This window comes from Elgaria multicarinata, chromosome 6 (assembly GCF_023053635.1).
Source record: "Elgaria multicarinata webbii isolate HBS135686 ecotype San Diego chromosome 6, rElgMul1.1.pri, whole genome shotgun sequence".
Taxonomy (NCBI): Eukaryota; Metazoa; Chordata; class Lepidosauria; order Squamata; family Anguidae; genus Elgaria; species Elgaria multicarinata.
In genome coordinates, this window is record NC_086176.1 from 7,702,693 (window position 1) to 7,721,191 (window position 18,499).

At 44.3% G+C, this 18,499-nt stretch overlaps 1 protein-coding gene across 3 annotated transcripts in view; it reads left to right on the plus strand.

Annotated features, from left to right (window-relative positions):
* HAO2 (hydroxyacid oxidase 2) overlaps positions 1-3,190 on the plus strand; it is a 42,660-nt gene extending 39,470 nt beyond the window's left edge. For 2 of the 3 annotated variants that reach the window (XM_063128936.1, XM_063128935.1), the window contains one exon: positions 1,313-3,190. In XM_063128936.1, the coding sequence (XP_062985006.1) occupies positions 1,313-1,368 (56 nt within the window). In that variant the 3' untranslated portion in view covers positions 1,369-3,190. The remainder of the gene's footprint in view (positions 1-1,312) is intronic. The other variant, XM_063128934.1, reaches the window with a different exon arrangement.
* Positions 3,191-18,499: the final 15,309 nt, after the last annotated feature.

Below are 18,499 nucleotides of genomic sequence, written 5' to 3' on the forward strand. Positions count from 1 at the left end.
TATTGCTTTCACATGTAACTAGCTAGACTGCAGTTCATCATTGTTTGAACTGAATGAAAACAATGACCTTGTTTGCATGTAATGACAAACCATGGTTTAACTGACCATTGTTTGTTGCTACATGTGAACCTGGAACTATGGGTTAACTATGGGTTGTTAACTACGAACAACCCACAAGGAGAACCTATGGTTTATTGTTGGGTTGTTTAAACTGTGGATCGTCATTATGTGCAAAGCCAGAATCGTGGGTTGTTCATGGGTTGTGAGTTGTTCATAGGTTGTTTTACCAGGCTACAGAGGCAGCAGAAGAGCAGTTTAAAAAACCCAACAGCCTCTTTACGTGCCAATACTTCAGTGCTACAAAGGCAGTTGGAATACAGGGAGGGAGTGGCAGAAGGAGCAAAGCAAGAAGCAACCCAGGGACTGAGACATCTTTCCAAGTAATGCCACATACACCATCCCAGAGTTCTCGTTCTCACTTGACTTAATATCAGAATAAACAAACCATTGGCTAGCGATATGTGTGAACTAGGCCATTGAACTGCTGCTGAGTTTCAACAAATGATTTGTCAAATTGAAGTGTTTTCTCTGTTATCTCTCCTGCGATTTATTCATGGCTATTTTTTAATGTTATTGCTGGAATTAAGTTAAACATGTTGATTAGATTGTAGGCCACTTGAGCATTTTAATGCCATTTAATAATTTTAATAAATACATAAATAAATACTGTCCATACCTGATAATACACATAAGTCATTATTCATTCTTTGCAGCAAAAGATCCCTGAAACTTCATTGGAAAAACATGTCTGAGATTTAGATATGTAACAATCGCCACAAGGACTTCCCAAAGCTCTCATCAAAGCTCCTGATTCTAACCTTGATTTTGCCATTTTGTGGCCTTGGATAAATAACCATTTTTTGGCCTCTATCTGGTTTGCTCTTTGTAAAAAGGAGCCAAATACTCAAACTTTATTCCTAATATTCACCTGAATTTTCAACAGCTAGCAAACATCTGGATAGAAGCATTTATTCTTACAGATCTCAAAATCCATAGGATGAATTTATATGGTCATTAATGTTTTTATAGAGGAAATTCTTTAATTTTCAGCTGTCAAAATCCATGAGTATTCACCATATGAGGGTTACTTCAGAAAAATATGGAGGGCTTACAGATTTCCCTCTTAAACATTACTGTTGACATTTACCTCAATTTACCTGCCATAATGAGGAATGGTTTCCTAGATTTTTGCTTGAGGTGTTGAATAGTTATCTTTCCTTTTTGACCATTTATCTATTTTTATTCCACTCAGGCTGTAGAAATATCTCAGAAATTGGCCAACATCTTGTTCAGTACTCCAAGTTGTAAAGGGTCCTCCTGCAGCAGAAAATGACCACAGAACTGGTGAAGGCTTTAGCTACCAACAGTAGATTTGTTTATAATAATTTTCTTGCAAATTAACACAGATTGAGTTGGTCATTTCTCTTGTGAAAATTGTTCTCCCTTCTTCTTTATTAATTTTTGCATCTATCATTAACTCATCATTATGAAAATTCTATCTATTTGATAGTAAATTTATTAGATGTTAATATGTGTGTTATGTTGGGTGATTTTGTTGAGTAGTTGAAATAATTGACAGTGCATAATAAATATGTTGTATAACAGTATGTTAATATTTTTTGTTAAAATAAATAAAGCATTCAAAAATTAAAAAAAGGAAAAAAGAAGAGCTAACAGTATACACAGAAACATATCACTGTGTCAAAATGAAAAATAAACAGGAAACAATAAATCAAGCAAGTTCAGCCGCGGCAAAGTGGAAAACTTAGGGAAGTACACTACAGACCAACAAAATTATAATAAATAATAACCATAGAGAAAAAGCATGCTTAAACAAAAACATTGTTGCTTAAGTAATTGTTGTCTAAACACATGCCATGAGAGACCTCTCATGGCAGTGAATGCTACAGAAAATGCCCAGTCTTGTGCCTCCAACCTTGTAAAGGCAGCAACATACACAGCAGGGGCTCTCCTAATATGATACGGAAGACAGTCCTTCCAAAACCCTGGTTCCAAATGATGTAGAACTTTGAAGGTGATAATGTGCACTAAGAATTGGGCCTGGAAGCAAACAGGAAGTCAGTGCAGTGATATAAAAAAACTGTGGTGCCTTGGCCGTCATCCATTGTTGCCTCGAGGTTTACGTCTCCCGCCCCCGTAAGATTCAGTTTAAAGCCCTCCTGATCAAGTTCTTCATGCTGTGGCCGAACACATTCTTTCCAGCCCTTGTGAGGTGCAACCCATCCCTTGCCAGCAGTCCATGTTCCAAGTAGCGTAGCCCGTGGTCCCAGAATCCAAAATTCTCACGTCGGCACCACCTTCGTAGCCAGTCGTTCATCCGGAGTATTTTTCTTTCCCTTTCTAATCCTCTTCCAAGAACCGGGAGGATGGATGAGAAAACTACCTGGGCCCCAAAGTTCTTCAGTTTCCTTTCCAGAGCTTCATAGTCTGAAATGATTTCTTTGTAGCTCTGCCTGGCGACATCATTTGTTCCCACATGGATGAGAAGAAAGGGGTATGCGTCCGTGGACTTTATCCAAATTGGTTTAGTGGTAGGTCTTAAGGAGAGCTTTCAGCATGCCGAATTTGAACCAGATTGGGTCATCCGTTGATTTTTTATGATTTTTTACATTTCCTCCCTCAAATCCATTAAGGCTACAGTGCTATAACCATTTACCTAGGAGTAAGCCCCATTGACCTCAATGGTGCTTACATTTAAGTAGTCATGCATTGGCTTGCACTGTAATTGAATGAAAGCTGAACAACAAGATCAAAAAAGGGCTACTAAAGTCTCAGCTCTTTTGCAAGTTAATTAACAGAGCACACAATCCACTAATACGTTCTCCTTTGTGGCCCTTATTGATACAGATGGGCACAGCAATGCTCCTGTGCAGCTATGCTCATACCAATGAGGATTGTGCGGGACAATTTTCTGATGGACTGTGGCTATACGCTTTGCTAGACCTTAGCTGCTAAATTGTTCATTTGCCAGCAAATGGTGCAAGGGATGCCAAGACTAGAATGTATAAGCAGAGTAGAATAATGAAGAGTTCAATATGTTGTTCAGCATCAAAACATCTTAATGTGTGTTTGTTGTAATGTGCTCTGAATAAATGAAAATATTTATCTATTTCAACCCCATTATTCAAGAGGCAGCTGGACAACTATCTGTCAGGTATGCTTTAGGGTGGATTCCTGCATTGAGCAGGGGGTTGGACTTGATGGCCTTATAGGCCCCTTCCAACTCTACAATTCTATGATTCTATGTTTTGTTCTTATTTTCATGATGGGTCACAGTGGTGATCAAGGGAAGAGGCTGAAACCTCCCTTTTCAAGTTTCAAACATTGGTTGGTAGGCATGTGCTGCCATAGCTGGGCCTTACTCAGTGTTTTGAAGATATTAAGGAGACAGCAAATAAGTTGTTACACAGATTAATGTTTTATTCCTCTCCCACAGTAGAGGCCTTCAAGAGGCAGCTGGACAAGCATCTGTCAGGGATGCTTTAGGGTGGATTCCTGCATTGAGCAGGGGGTTGGACTCGATGGCCTTGTAGGCCCCTTCCAACTCTGCTGTTCTATGATTCTATGATTCTATTAAATGGCTTGAAGTCAAAATCCACCCACTGTTCTTGGGAGCTTGCCCTGTTTAGACAGAGGTTCGCTCTGAGATAAGCATATCTGTACTGAGCCTCTCTGTGTCCTTCACTTGAGGTCTTACATGTTCCATTGATAACAGACCTTGTTGGAAGAGTTATACTTCTTAGATAAGACATAAAAATAACACCACATCAGTCAGAATGATAGATTTCAAGGGTGTTCACTCAGAGTGTAGCAGCAATACGTGACAATGATCAAAACGTCCTGCTGTGGCTCCACAGAGGCTATGTGGGTTAAGTACGTCAGAAGGGCCCTGAGGCTGGGTCAGACCAAGGGTCCATCTAGTCCAGCATTCTGTTCACACAGTGGCCAACTAGATGCCCACAGGAAACCCACAAGCAGAACATAACGAGGAGGAGGAGGAGGAGGAGGAGGAGGAGGAGGAGATGACGACGCAGCAGCAGCTGGAAATGGGGAGAAGGATTCTAGAGGTCAACAGGCTGTCCCTGGCTGTCCCTGGTAGTTCAGGGATGGAGCCCCATGAGCAAGGTGTAGAGCTCATAGCAAAAACACTGAAGCCAAGCAAAGAAGATCCTGCTCCCTTTACTTCCAGCTACTCGCCCTGAGATCTAACTCACGTGATTCTGAGAAGGGACTAAAAGCCACTGAAGCTACTGAGCCCTGGCAATATACAACCAGCTCTAGGGGCCTGGATAAGTATTGTGCTGCAGATGGGGATTTGTACCTGGATTGGAGGGAACATTGGGCCCCAAGGGACATGGGATGACTCTCTCTGCTGTTTCTAAGCCAAATCTTCCCAGTCAATCACTGTATACACAATATCACACCAGTTCATGGGTGAATGGAGCACTTTAGTTGGGCCATACAAGAGGGACGATAGGAGAAGAGGACATTGCCTTGTCCCGTCAGAACGTTGGTCCATCTAGCTCAGTATTGTCTGTGCTGACTGTAGTGAAATGTGATCCCCAGTAGAGTTTGAGAGATGCCTAATATGGAAAAGTGGAACAAAAAGCACAAGGAAATGAAGCCTGCACTAGTGAGTTTGTTGGGACTGTTCTCTGGTTTGAAGACAATAAAAGCACTATTGCTAATACATTGCCGTCTCTGCCATGCATTAAAGACCAATTGCAGCAGCTCTCCTGGGTCTCAGACAAGAGTTTTCCCCAGCCCTACCTAGAAATGCCAGGGATTGAACCTAGAATCTTTTGCATGGAGCGCATATCCTCTGCGATGGAGCCATGGCCCTCCCACACTTGCACACCCTCTCCAGCACAAGCCGCATTGAAACGGATAAGCAGCCACCATGCTCCTGTCCTGTGTAGGCTGACCATATTTTGGAAATCAAAAAGGAGGACAATATGGCTGCCCTCAAGGAGGCGTGCCCACCCCAACATGCCCACCCCCAAGGCAGAACCATCTTGGCTTGACCATCCCCCAAGGGGGTGTGACCTTGGTCACATATCTAATTCTACACCTCACAATTTAGACAAACCTGTTCTACATAATATGTTAATGTTAAAATCACTGAAATAAAGAACAAGTGAGACCTTCAGTGTATCAGAAATTAACATTTATTTTTAGTTGCTGTACAAATTTTAAGACTCTGCTTCCTCCCGATGTGTCCAGGAATACTTTTCAGTGGATCTTATTTTTCTTAAAAGGGGCAGGGTGTTAGACAGAAAGCAGTGGAATTCCTTACAAGTCATTTTCTTATCATTATTTGCACCAGTAAAATCCCTTTCAGTGTCTCCACAGACATCTGGCTCCTTTCTTTTGTCCACTGTGTTTGCATCATGGAGAAAACACACTCCACATTAGTATTGTGGGAGGGAACCGCAAAAAAGAACTGTGCAATCTGCAGCAGTTCTGAGTGGTAGTCCATGCTTTTGGAACTCTCAAAAAACTTAGTCCACTTCTGGTGTGCCATCAATTTTTTGAAGTCTTAATTGTCATACATACTTTCTGCAAATTTCCTCAGAGTTGCAAACTGATCAAAGCACTTCACCACATCAATAAAAACTCCCTTCTCTCTCAAGTATTGAATGGTAGGCTCCACATCAGGCCAGTTTGGTGTCTCAGTCAGGGCAATCCACGTGAATATTGAGAACTCTTCCAGGGTCTCATCCACATCTCCAGATATTTAATGCACATGGTGTACTGACATTCCACTTGCACACAGAATGAGTCACACTGTTCAGCAAGTCCCTCCTTCCAATTTTTCCCCAGGAGTCCCTTGACTTTCAGGGACATGAAGCTGTTCATGCAGCATGTTGCGTACAGAGTTCAGGCATTTCAGCACTCCCACCACAGAGTTGTTTTCTTGTTGAATCTCTTCGATATGTGTTTGGAACACACTCATGCGTGAGGGCATATACCACAGGTAGTTCTCACTGAAGTCATCCTCAAAGAGAAAGAAGGACTTCAAGGCTTGAAACATCTGCAGTAGCCTTGTGATTCCAGGGAATACGGACAGCCACTGTGTCCTGTTGTGGGAAAGCATCTTTCTGTATTCAATGTCCACAAACTCCCAGTACTCCTTCAGACTCTCAGTTCTCACAGTGTAAATGCTGAAGTATTGGTATATTTTAAAAATAATAGTTTCCACATCCACATCAAATGTATGTCCCCTGCAATGTACACAATGGTTCAAAATGTGGGCTGGGCAACCCACACCAACCAGAGTAGTCCTCTTCAACAGCCTTTACAAGATTGTGAAGACATTATTCCCTTCCTCATCACGCCATAGTCCACCAAACATGGTATTGCAGTTGTCACCTGTGAAGGCAATGCACTTCTTCAACAAGCCATTCTTCTCCAGAGTGTCCTTCACATCATGGGCAACTGTATCCGTTGTCTCGTTAGGTGTGTTCCTTACTTCAATGAGCTTGGACTGCAAACCACCATTCTTCCAGTCAGCGTATTGGACTAATACTGGAAATATTTTCACTGTACCATGGTTGCTTCCATCCGTTGAGACCCCGCAGTATGGGATGTTGTAGTCTTTCATTGCTTGCAGGGCACTTTCCACAGACTACGGTGCAAGCACAGAGTTCACAATTGCAATCAGTCTCTTTAGCGGAAGAGCTCTCTCCTCAAACAGCGCTCCTGTGCTTCGCTGACTCAACTTGGTGCTGCAAATCTGTAGCACCTTTATGTGCCACATAAACGAAAGTACCAAGCTTGCATATGGTGCACTCAGCCTCGTTCTCATCACGACCCTTCTTAAAGCAGGGAAATTTGGCCTTTAACTGCGGTGTGAACTTGCACTTAGTTTCTGGCATTCTGATTTATTCATGCAGAGTGTTAATTAACTTGTAAATCAGAATCTAAAAGACAAGAAAGTAAGACATCACTGAGCATCTCTGAATCCTACAATTCACAGGACAACTGTTGTTATCACATGGAAGTGAAACGATCCAAAGTTATTCCCTTGTCTGAAAAGCTATGTAGAAACAGTGAGTAGCTCTAAAGATGCAGAGCAAATGTTAGACATAAAGACGTTGTACATTTTATATATACATGAAAATGCTTTCAGGCAACATGTATAGAAAATGGAATTTCAGCAGGTGTCATTTGTATACCTGCAGGTCTTAACAATGCTATCTTTTAGCCAGAAGTAGCCGTGTGTGTTTCTTCCTATAGCCTTGCACCAGTTACACGGTGCAAGGTGTAACTTTATTCAAACAAAACATAACTCTAATAGGAAGAAGGGCGGGAACAAGCCCGTGAAGTCAAAGCCCAGCCGGCGTTGGCTGCGCCAAAACTCGGCCGGGAGGGAAGAAGGGAACAAGCCTGGGCAAGGGAGGCACGATGCGGTCACAGCTGTAGGCCCTGGCAAGAGGGAAGAAAGGAGGAAGCAAGCCCATAGAGGCCCCAACTGGTGCCGGCTGCACTGCAACTCAGGAGGGAGGGAGGAAGGCAGCAAGGGAGCCCACTACCCAGCTGCCACCATGTAACTATTTCGCGCCCCGATGGCCGCCTCCTCCTCTGCTGTCATCTGCCTCCTCCTCCAATGCCACTGCCACCTCGGCCGCGTCTTCAAAGCCACCACTGCCGCTGCTGCCTCTTCAAAGTCTCCGACGGTGCCTCGTCCACCGTTGCTGCCTCGTCTGCCGCCGCCTCTTCAAAGCCGCTTCCTCCTCCTCCAAAACTGCAGCCTCCTCACCCGCCATGTCTGCTGTGTCCTCCCGGAAGTGGAAGTCTCACGAGAGTCGGGACTTCCTGGGGAAAATAAGCCGGAACGGCGCTTGAACATGAGCCATGAGGGCATCCATTTCCCAGTAAATGGACCCTGAGCCCCGGTTGCTCTGGACTCGCACCATTTCAGCGGATATCTCCAGAAATTTCCGGGTGGTTTGGTCACCCGAATCATACAAAGCCTTACTGAAAAAGAAGAAGGCCATGTTTATCAGACAAAAGTGGAATGAGTTGGTCCTGGCAGTGAGAGAGAATTTTGGAATATGGTCTACTCTGGAACTACATGACAACAGTACTTTGAGGGTATTTGTCATGGTCCTGAGCCAGCTGAGGAAAGTACACTGAGCAGAGACCTTCTGATCTGGGAAGCAGTGACAACTCAGGAGATCAGCTGTCTATCAAAGAACTTATTAACAGGTAGAGACCCTCTCTTGAACTATTTATTAAAATTATAATCTTAGAAACTTGGAATTAAGAATGTCATATAGCAAAAGTATATCTTTTTGGAGCCAGGTCAAGACTTGTTTCAGGGTCAGGTCAAGACTTTTCTCTTTTCCTAGGCAGTTAACAACATATGCTGAATTTGTTTGCCCCCAGAATAGATGTTTTTAAAAGGATATTGTTGTTTTTATGTTCATGGTGGTTTTAAATTTTGTATACTTGTTGTTTTTAATGTTCACTGTTTTTAACTTCTGTAAACTGCCCAGAGAGCTTCAGCTATGGGGCGGTATATAAATGTAACAAAATAAAAATAAATAAATAAATATCTGTAAAAATGAATGATAAGGAAATCTAGCAGTTAGCTGTTCTTAAATTATTTCAGGAATGGTAGACATAAGAATTTTAGACTGGGCACTTGTTGCTTATTGAAGTAGCAGGACTAGGGGTACCTCAGTTTTTACCAAGGGGTGGAGAAGGGCTGAAAGTTCAATTAGTTGAAGGAAAAGGAACAAAGAACTGGCTGAATTTGAGAGAGAGAGAAATAGACTTTGGAACATGCTCTAACTAAAGTATAATTATTGGGGGGTGGGGGGAAGGAACAGGAAAAATAATGAACTGTTTTCTAAAAAGCCAGCTGCAGAAAGAAAATAATCTATTAAACAAGGAAGGGAGGCTGTTTGTAAGAAGCAGGCAGGAGCGCCTGGGCTGAGACTGTTGCTGCTGCTTGGCTTGGGAAAGGTTTGCAGGGGAGGAGGCGCGAATGTGCACTGCAGCTCGGGTACCAGACACACCAGTGCCTTGCTCCATTTCTAAAAAAAAAACTGCAAAGCTTCGCAGTTCTAGGGAGGTGCGGGGATGAACCACCACCACTCCTGTCCCAGTGCATTTTCCGCATTTCTTTTAAGGTGAAAATATACCCCTGATTATGCCTACTCAGGGAGAAGACCATATTTATTTATTTATTTATTTATTACATTTCTATACCGCCCAATAGCCAAAGCTCTCTGGGCGGTTCACAAAAATTAATCAGGTGGACAACCAACAGGTTAAAAGCACAAATACAAAATACAATATAAAAAGCACAACCAGAATAAAAACCACGCAGCAAAACTAACATAATATTAAAATACAGAGTTAAAACAGTAAAATTTAAATTTAAGTTAAAATTAAGTGTTAAAATACTGAGAGAATAAAAAGGTCTTCAACTGGCGACGAAAGGAGTACAGTGTAGGCGCCAGGCAGACCTCTCTGGGGAGCTCATTCCACAGCCAGGGTGCCACAAAGCCCTCCTGCTAGTAGCCACCTGCCTCACTTCCTTTGGCAGGGGCTCACGGAGAAGGGCCCCTGTGGATGATCTTAAGGTCCGGGCAGGTACATATGGGAGGAGGCGTTCCTTCAGATAACCTGGCCCCAAGCCGTTTAAGGCTTTAAATGTTAATACCAGCACTTTGAATCGGGCCCGGACCTGGACTGGCAGCCAATGAAGTTGTAAAAGGACTGGCGTAATGTGGTCTCGCCAGCCAGTCCCTGTTAGTAAACGGGCTGCCCTGTTTTGTACCAGCTGAAGCTTCCAGACCGTTTTCAAAGGCAGCCCCACGTATAACGCATTGCAGTAATCCAAACGAGAGGTTATCAGAGCATGGATAACTGTAGCTAGGCTATCTCTGTCCAGATAAGGGCGCAGCTGGTATATCAGCCTAAGCTGGTAAAAGGTGCTCTTTGCCACTGAGTTCACCTGTGCCTCAAGTGACAGTTCTGGATCCAAGAGCACCCCCAAACTACGGACCCGATCCTTTAGGGAGAGTGCAACTCCGTCCAGGACAGGGCAAACATCACCACGCAGGAGAGATGAACCACCCGCTAACAGTACCTCTGTCTTGTCTGGATTGAGTCTCAGTTTGTTAGCCCTCATCCAGTCCATTACCGTGCCCAGGCACTGGTTCAGAACAGCCACTGCCTCACCTGGGTTTGATGAAAAGGAAAGGTAGAGCTGGGTATCATCCGCATATTGATGACACCTCAGTCCACATCTCTGGATAACCTCCCCCAGCGGCTTCATGTATATGTTAAACAGCATAGGGAATAAGATAGAGCCCTGTGGAACCCCATGGCTTAGGAGCCACGGCACAGAGCAATAATCCCCCAGCACCACCTTCTGGAATCGGCCATCCAAGTAGGAGCGGAACCACTGCAGCGCAGTATCTCCAACTCCCAGCTCAGACAACCTATCCAGAAGGATACCATGGTCGATGGTATCAAAGGCCGCTGAGAACCAACAGGGTCGCACTCCCCCTGTCTCTCTCCCGACAGAGGTCATCCCACAGGGGGACCAAGGCAGTTTCCGTTCCAAAACCAGGCCTGAAACCCGATTGAAATGGATCTAGATAATCCGTTTCATTCAAGAGTGCCTGGAGTTGTCCTGCAACCACCCGCTCAAGCACCTTGCCCAGGAAGGGGATATTAGCCACCGGCCTGTAGTTGTTAACATCCTCCGGGTCCAGGTTAGGCTTCTTCAGGAGTGGTCTAATTACCGCCTCTTTTAAAGAGGCCGGCACCACTCCCTCTCTCAAGGAGGCATTTACAACCTCCTGGACCCAGCCGGCGATCCCCTCCTTATTTGATGTAATGAGCCACAAGGGGCGAGGGTCAAGCACACAGGTGGTCGACCGGACTTGGCCAAGCACCTTGTCCACATCCTCAGGCCTCAATAACTGAAACTCATCCAATAAAGCTGAACCGGACGGCGCTCTGAACGCCTCTACTTGTGGCGCTGCATTAAGCGTGGTGTCCGATTCATGACGAATATGAGCGACTTTATCTTCAAAGTGCCGTGCAAACTCGTCACAGCATGCTACCGAGGGTTCAACTATCTCATGCCCTGGCCCAGAGTGTAACAGGCCGCGAACCACTCGTAAAAGCTCCGCCGGACGACACTGAGAAGACGCAATGCTGGTGGAAAAGAACGGCCTCTTTGCCGCCCTCACCGCCACAGAGTAGGCTTGATAGTGAGCTCTAACCCGTGTTCGATCAGACCCAGCACGAGTTTTCCTCCACCTGCGTTCTAGCTGTCTGCCCTCTTTATTATTATTATTATTATTATTATTTATTTATATAGCACCATCAATGTACATGGTGCTGTACAGATAACACAGTACATAGCAAGACCCTGCCGCATAGGCTTACAATCTAATAAGTTGTAGTTAACAATAAAGAGGGAAGGAGAATGCAAACAGGCACAGGGAAGTGTAAACAGGCACCGAGTAGGGTAAAGCTAATAGTATAGAGTCAGAACAAACTCAATATTTGAAGGCTATAGGGAAAAGAAAAGTTTTTAGCTGAGTTTTAAAAGCAGTGATTGAGTTTGTAGTTCTCAAGTGTTCTGGAAGAGCGTTCCAGGCGTAAGGGGCAGCAGAAGAAAAAGGACGAAGCCGAGTAAGGGAAGTGGAGGTCCTTGGGCAGGCGAGAAGCATGGCATCAGAGGAGCGGAGAGCCCGAGCGGGGCGATAGTGTGAGATGAGAGAGGAGAGATAGGGAGGAGCTAGACCGTGAAGAGCCTTGAAGGTCAGCAGGAGAAGTTTATATTGGATTCTGGAGTGAATTGGAAGCCAATGAAGAGATTTCAGAAGTGGAGTGACATGGTCAGAGCGGCGGGCCAGGAAGATGATCTTAGCGGCAGAGTGGTGGACAGAGACCAGCGGACTGATGTGAGACGAAGGAAGGCCAGAGAGAAGAAGGTTGCAGTAGTCCAGCCGAGAGATAACCAGTGCGTGAACGAGAGTCTTGGCAGAAGAGACAGACAAAAATGGTCGAATCCTGGCAATATTATATAGGAAGAAACGACAGGATTTAGCTACAGCCTCGATGTGAGGAGTAAAGGAGAGCGAGGAGTCAAATATAAAGCCAAGACTACGAGCTTCCTTGACCGGAGTAAGCGTGACATCGTTGACAGTAAGAGAGAATGAGAGGTGAGGAGAAGGTTTAGGAGGAAAAACAAGCAATTCAGTCTTTGCCATGTTAAGTTTCAAACGACGATGAAGCAGCCAGGCTGAGATATCTGAAAGACATGCTGAGATACGATCGTGAACATCTGGAGAAAGTTCCGGAGATGAAAGATATAATTGTGTATCATCGGCATACAGGTGATATTGGAGGCCGTGAGATTGAATAAGCTTGCCCAAGGGCAGCATGTATAGAGAGAACAACAACGGGCCAAGCACCGAGCCTTGCGGAACCCCAACTGAAAGGGGAAAAGAGGAGGACGAGCTGCCGTTAGCCGACACGCTGAAAGAGCGACCCTCTAGATAGGAGGCGAACCAGTTATAGACAGAGCCACAGAGTCCAAGGTCATGGAGGGAATCTAAGAGAAGATCGTGATCAACCGTGTCAAAGGCTGCGGTTAGATCAAGGAGAATAAGAATGGAATAATGGCCTTTAGACTTGGCAGTAAGGAGATCATTGGTGATCTTGGTAAGGGCTGTTTCAGTGGAATGCAAAGGACGGAAGCCAGATTGAAAGGGATCCAGAGCAGAGTTATTAGAGAGAAAGTCAAGACAACGAGAGTAGACCAGACGTTCCAGGATCTTTGAGACAAAGGGCAGGAGGGAGACAGGTTCTTGCTTCATTGCCCTCAGCTCAGGTTCACAGTTGAGTGGAGAACTGCCCTGCCCTCCTCTTTTGTTAGCACATAAGCACACACAACTGAGAACAGGTTGTGTACACAGGAGGGATGAGTGCATTTATTTCACGGGGGGGGGGGGGGAAGCAGACTTTCCCTGCTCCAAAATAATATGAAAAAGGGAGAGGAAGAATCAAAGTGAGTGCAGGACAGGGACGAAGTCATGTAAGTTCCAGGCTGCGATACCAGGGATGGTGAGTGTGTGACAAACCGCTGGTGTGATGGAGGACATGGAAGTGTGGGTTGTTGTGGGTGCACACACCCTGTTTCCAATCCTTTATGACATGTGTTGGCTTCACGGTGTTTTGTGCCCAAACAAAGCTTTGGGCAGATGTGATTCAGTGCCATCTCATAGAGGACACAATTGTGCATAGATGGGGATATGATTTTGGGAGGACCAAAGCCTGTTGTGAGGTTCACGCACCCCATTCCATATTGGGTTTTTTTACTTATTTGTGGTATGATTAATATAGACACACACAAATGACACTGTCTTGTATGCCCAAAGAAAGCCATCTCATAGAGGATATTCTCCTGGACGTGTGGGTGTCTGATTTGGGGTGGCCTGAGGTGCATACTGGAGTGCTCAAGTGCAGTTCCTTATTCTTTTCCATGTATTTTTGGTCATTATTGTCACTAGGTCTCATGCTTCATAGTGTCCTGTGCCCCAATGAAGCACTGGGGTGCATGTGGGTCAGTGCTATCACACAGAGGATACTTACCTGGAGTTGTGAATGTATCATTTGGATCGGCCCACAGCATACCCCAGGGTGCACACACCCAGTTCCTCATTTGTATTTGTCATTTGGTGTCATCATGCATTCATGTACATGGTACACAAATGACAGTTTTGATTGGAGAGACAGTGGCCACCAGATCTACACCAAGCAGGATGTGGCACTTTGAAAACAGTTTGAAAACTCTACATGGAGCTCTGTGTCCTGGGCCCCAACAGTTGTCACCACTGTTATAAACCATTTTAAAGCACTACTGTAGATCCTGCCAGTTTCTTTATCTTGAAGGCCACAGTACCCGAATCATGGAGACGTATGCCATCTCATCAGACAAAGCTTATTTTGTCCAAAGATTATTTTGTGGGTCAGGGAGTATTAACTTCAGGTCATTATTCAGTTTAGTTATTGAGTTATGTTCCAAACTTTCACACAAATAAAGAACTGGAAACTAAAAAACAACTTCAGCATTGTAGAATCATAGAGTTAGAAGGAACCATGCAGTCGGCTTAAATACCTTCAGCGAAGGAGAACCTGTCACTTCCTTGTCGTTCTGCGAAGAAGGAAGTTTTCACAGCACATGTCATGGGGTACATCTACACGGCTTCTTTAACACGACCTAAATGCGCATATTTGCGTTTAAGGACACATGACACAGCCGCCCACTCACCACAGCGCCGTTTTTTAAAACGATAATGCCCATATTAGCAACAGGCGATTTACCGTGACTTTTAGTTAATGTTCGACTGCAGATCACATTATGCTTATGTGTCCCCGTGTGAGTTAAATCGCATTTTGACAGGTGGGCAGAGCTCTGACGCTAGTAGAACATGATTCTCCAATCTCCCGTTTACCCACCTATCCGCTGCTTCGTTCCTTTGTGCCATTTTTAGGCTAAATTATGTGCTCCTGCGGAGCTCCGGATGGATAGCGTCTTAAAAGAAGGAGGGGGGGAATGGGCAGTCTCTGCTTGAATGTCTTGAGGAGCAAAGAAAAAGAAGAGCGAGGAGCAGGCGGGGGGGGGAGGATGATCAGTGGGGGTTGGCAAGGCTTAGGCAGCGTGGGCACCTGTGCTTTGATCCTTTGCTTTCTGCGCTTACAGAGAGAGAGAGAGAGAGAGCGTGGATCTATAGGAATGAAGGAGGGGATGGCGATCCCAGGAGCTGAGAGGTAGCAGGAAAGGAAACGATGGATTCCCTTTGTGCTGGTATCATGTTCTGATCCCGGCTGCAGCGGGCGTCTGTCAATATCTCCCCTCCCCTAACAAGGAAATATTTACAATTTCACCCCCATCCGCTTCGCCACATCTCCCTCGTTCCTCTACTTCCCCCCTCCTGGAGCTCCACAGATGAAATTTATAGCTTCTCTCGTCTATAAATTAGTAACTGCACTAAATAAATAAATAATCAGGAGATAAATCGCTGTTGCTGCTGCAGTGTGACACCTCACCTACATTTGAATCCACAAAAAATCGGGTTAATATCTAATGAGGTGCAATCCTGTTGTCGTATAGATGACTGCATGGTCAATAGCAGAGGAACTGCAAATAACCATGACGGACAAGAGCCCTCAAGTTATGTTATTCTAAACACAAATAACCTTGGACCCAGTCATCACAGAATGCCTTGCAATATTAAGGAATTCTTTGGCCAGCACAGAAAACATAATGTTAACTAAAAGTCAAGGACACTGGGGAAATCCTCCAATTCTTTGCAAAATCCTCCAATTCTCTCCATCATGGTTGAGTCCATCTACAGCTGAGAACCCCCTCCCTCCTGCTAACAACTGTCGCTGCTGAGGCCATCAGAGGGAAAGGAACCTGAAGCCAAGCATCCCTCCATCATGAGGCTATTAGAGGGAGAGAGAAAGAAAGCAGTTGGTGAACTTTGCAGCTAAGACTCTTGTGCCTGAATTTTCTGCTGCTGCTTCCCCCCCCCCTCCAGATCCCCTTTCCTTTTGTGTCATTTTTTTTAGATTGCAAGCCTGTGGGCAGGGACTGTCTTAAGAAATATTTTTATAAGCCTCCTTGAGAGCCTTTTTGGCTAAAGGGCAGGATAAAAGTGCTATAATAAATAAATAAATAAATAAATGGGATGGTGAGCAATGAGCAAATAATTAAACTATTTACAGGGGAGAGTTCCGTGATTCTTTCTCCTGCAGCTTTGTTTGATTGATGGAAAGATATGTGGAAAGAAGTCATTTAATTCTTTGGGCATGTCTACATTAAGGCATCTTTACCAGGCTTTTTTCCCCCTTGGTCTTCCCATGTTCACTACTAGTTTCTATAGATGCCAACTAAAAGTGTCCATGTGATTTGTAATTGACAACTTCGCCTTTGGCCATAAAGTTAGATGAAACAGCACCATCTAGTGGCAGTAATATAGCACATTGCTGACTTTACACACTGGGGATATCCCGCAATATCCTGCAATAATTTTAAATAGTGCATTATCTCTAATCTTTTTAAAGCAAGATTACCAGGGGAAGAAGTTGATGGCATCATGTAAAGGACCTGCAAACTTCCATGAGTGGCTAACCATGAGCATGCAATAAATCACTTGTGTAGAGAAGCTCTTTCTCCTCCACTTTTTTCTTTCTCTTTTCTTTTTTTCTTTTAGTTTAAGCTCATGTCTTTCCCACTGTGAATGTAAAACGCAGCTTATTTTAAAATGAGAAAATGCTAATTTGGGGAGGGGAAAATAGGATAGCAATTTCAGCCCATTAATGTGTGTGTGTGTGTGTGTGACATAGCTCTAACAATACAGTATTATCAACTTATTTATTTATTTATTACATTTCTATACCGCCCAATAGCCGGAGCTCTCTGGGTGGTTCACAAAAATTAAAAACATTCAAAGTATAAAACAACAGTATAAAACCATAATATAAAATACAATATAAAAGCTCAACCAGATAAAAACAGCAGCAATGCAAAATTACAAATTTAAAACACCAAGTTAAAATTTATTTATAGACTGTTAAAATGCTGGGAGAATAAAAGGGTCTTCACCTGGCGTCTAAAAGCATATAATGTAGGTGCCACGCAAACCTCCTTAGGGAGCTCATTCCACAGCCACGGTGCCACAGCAGAGAAGGCCCTCTTCCTGGTAGACACTAAACTTCCTAAACATGTTCAGAATCAAATTCCTCATTTCCCATTACTTGTAATTAACATAGCCATTGTCAGGCTGGGGGCACAAAGAGCACCTTAGGGCACCTTCTCTATAAGGAAAGACTAAAGCCTTGAGAATTTTTTAGTTTAGAAAAAATCAAAAGGAAGACATGATAAAGGTTTGTAAAATTATGGATGATTTAGAGAAAGTGGATAGAGTTTTTTCTCCCCTTTTCTCCCATTGTTCAGCGATACTGATAATGCAGAGATTCGGGAAAGATCAAAGGAAGGACTACTCACACAGTATAGAATTAATTTGCGGAATTTTCTGCCACAACATGTGCAGATGGCCAATAGATTGGATGAAATAAGGATCAGGCAAATCCATGGAGGATAAGGCTAGCATTGTCTACTAGTCATGGTGGCTACCTGCTACCTCCAGTTACTCTTGGGGGCAGGCTGGTAGGGTGACGATGTAGCAGTAGTGCAGGTGGGAAATTGCCTTCGTGCCCCAAGGGTGGGCTTCCCAGAGGCATCTGCTTGGACGGTGTGGGAAGCAGCAAGGACTCCTGCCCTGATCCTGCAGGGCTCTTCTCATGTTCGCAATGTGAGCGAGATCGCACAAGGAAACTGGGGACTACTCACAGACTAGGTTAAACAACGTCAGGGTCAAGTGAGGTCCTGGTTCCTCCCTATTCAGCCCGGGTTAGGCCTCATCTAGAGTATTGCGTCCAGTTCTGGGCTCCACAATTCAAGAGGGACACAGACAAGCTGGAGCATGTTCAGAGGAGGGCAACCAGGATGATCAGGGGTCTGGAAACAAAGCCCTATGAAGAGAGACTGAAAGAACTGGGCATGTTGAGCCTGGAGAAGAGAAGATGGAGGGGAGACATGATAGCCCTCTTCAAGGACTTGAAAGGTTGTCAATAAAATTTTCAGTGTGATTCCTAATTCCCATCATGTTCTCACTGGGTTTCCTGACTAGAGCATCAAATAAAGGGGCCAAAGGGGCCTGATTTTCAAAAAATCTTGCTAAAACTAAATTACTTACTAAAAATGCCCTTTTTGCTCTATAAATACAACTTACGATGCCCCGGTCACTAAATGTAACAACAGCACGTGCTCTTATTCCATCATGACATAAGTATTCTATATTCACAATATTGTTAGTGCAATGCACCTGGCATAACTCTGTTCACCATATGCAAAAAATGTGAGACAGAACTGACTGGGCAAGATAGCCCCACGGTTTGGGATAGTTCACAAACACCAGCTTATAAGGGATCATCACCAAATTCCAATTGGCTCTTAATGTTGAGACCAGCACTGGTTCAGACTGAAAAGTAGCAATACCCTGCTTAATACCTTGAACATCCTCCTCCAACTTTACCTGAGCTCTACAAAGAACATCTTCCCAGGGATCTTGCAACAGTTCCAAACCCTGATCACTGGACACATTGCTCAAAGCAAGATCTGCTTCCCCCCACATTGTTTAGTATGGGCTTTAAATGACCCTTTGCCATTTAAAAAAGGCTCTTTGTCCTTTTTTTCCATTCCCCCTGCTCTTTCTGTCGAGGCTTGATAGGGTTGGCTTTTGTAGATACGTCCAGCAAATCAAACAACCTCTGGAAATCCTTTCTCAGGCAACACCCACTTTCCCCCCCT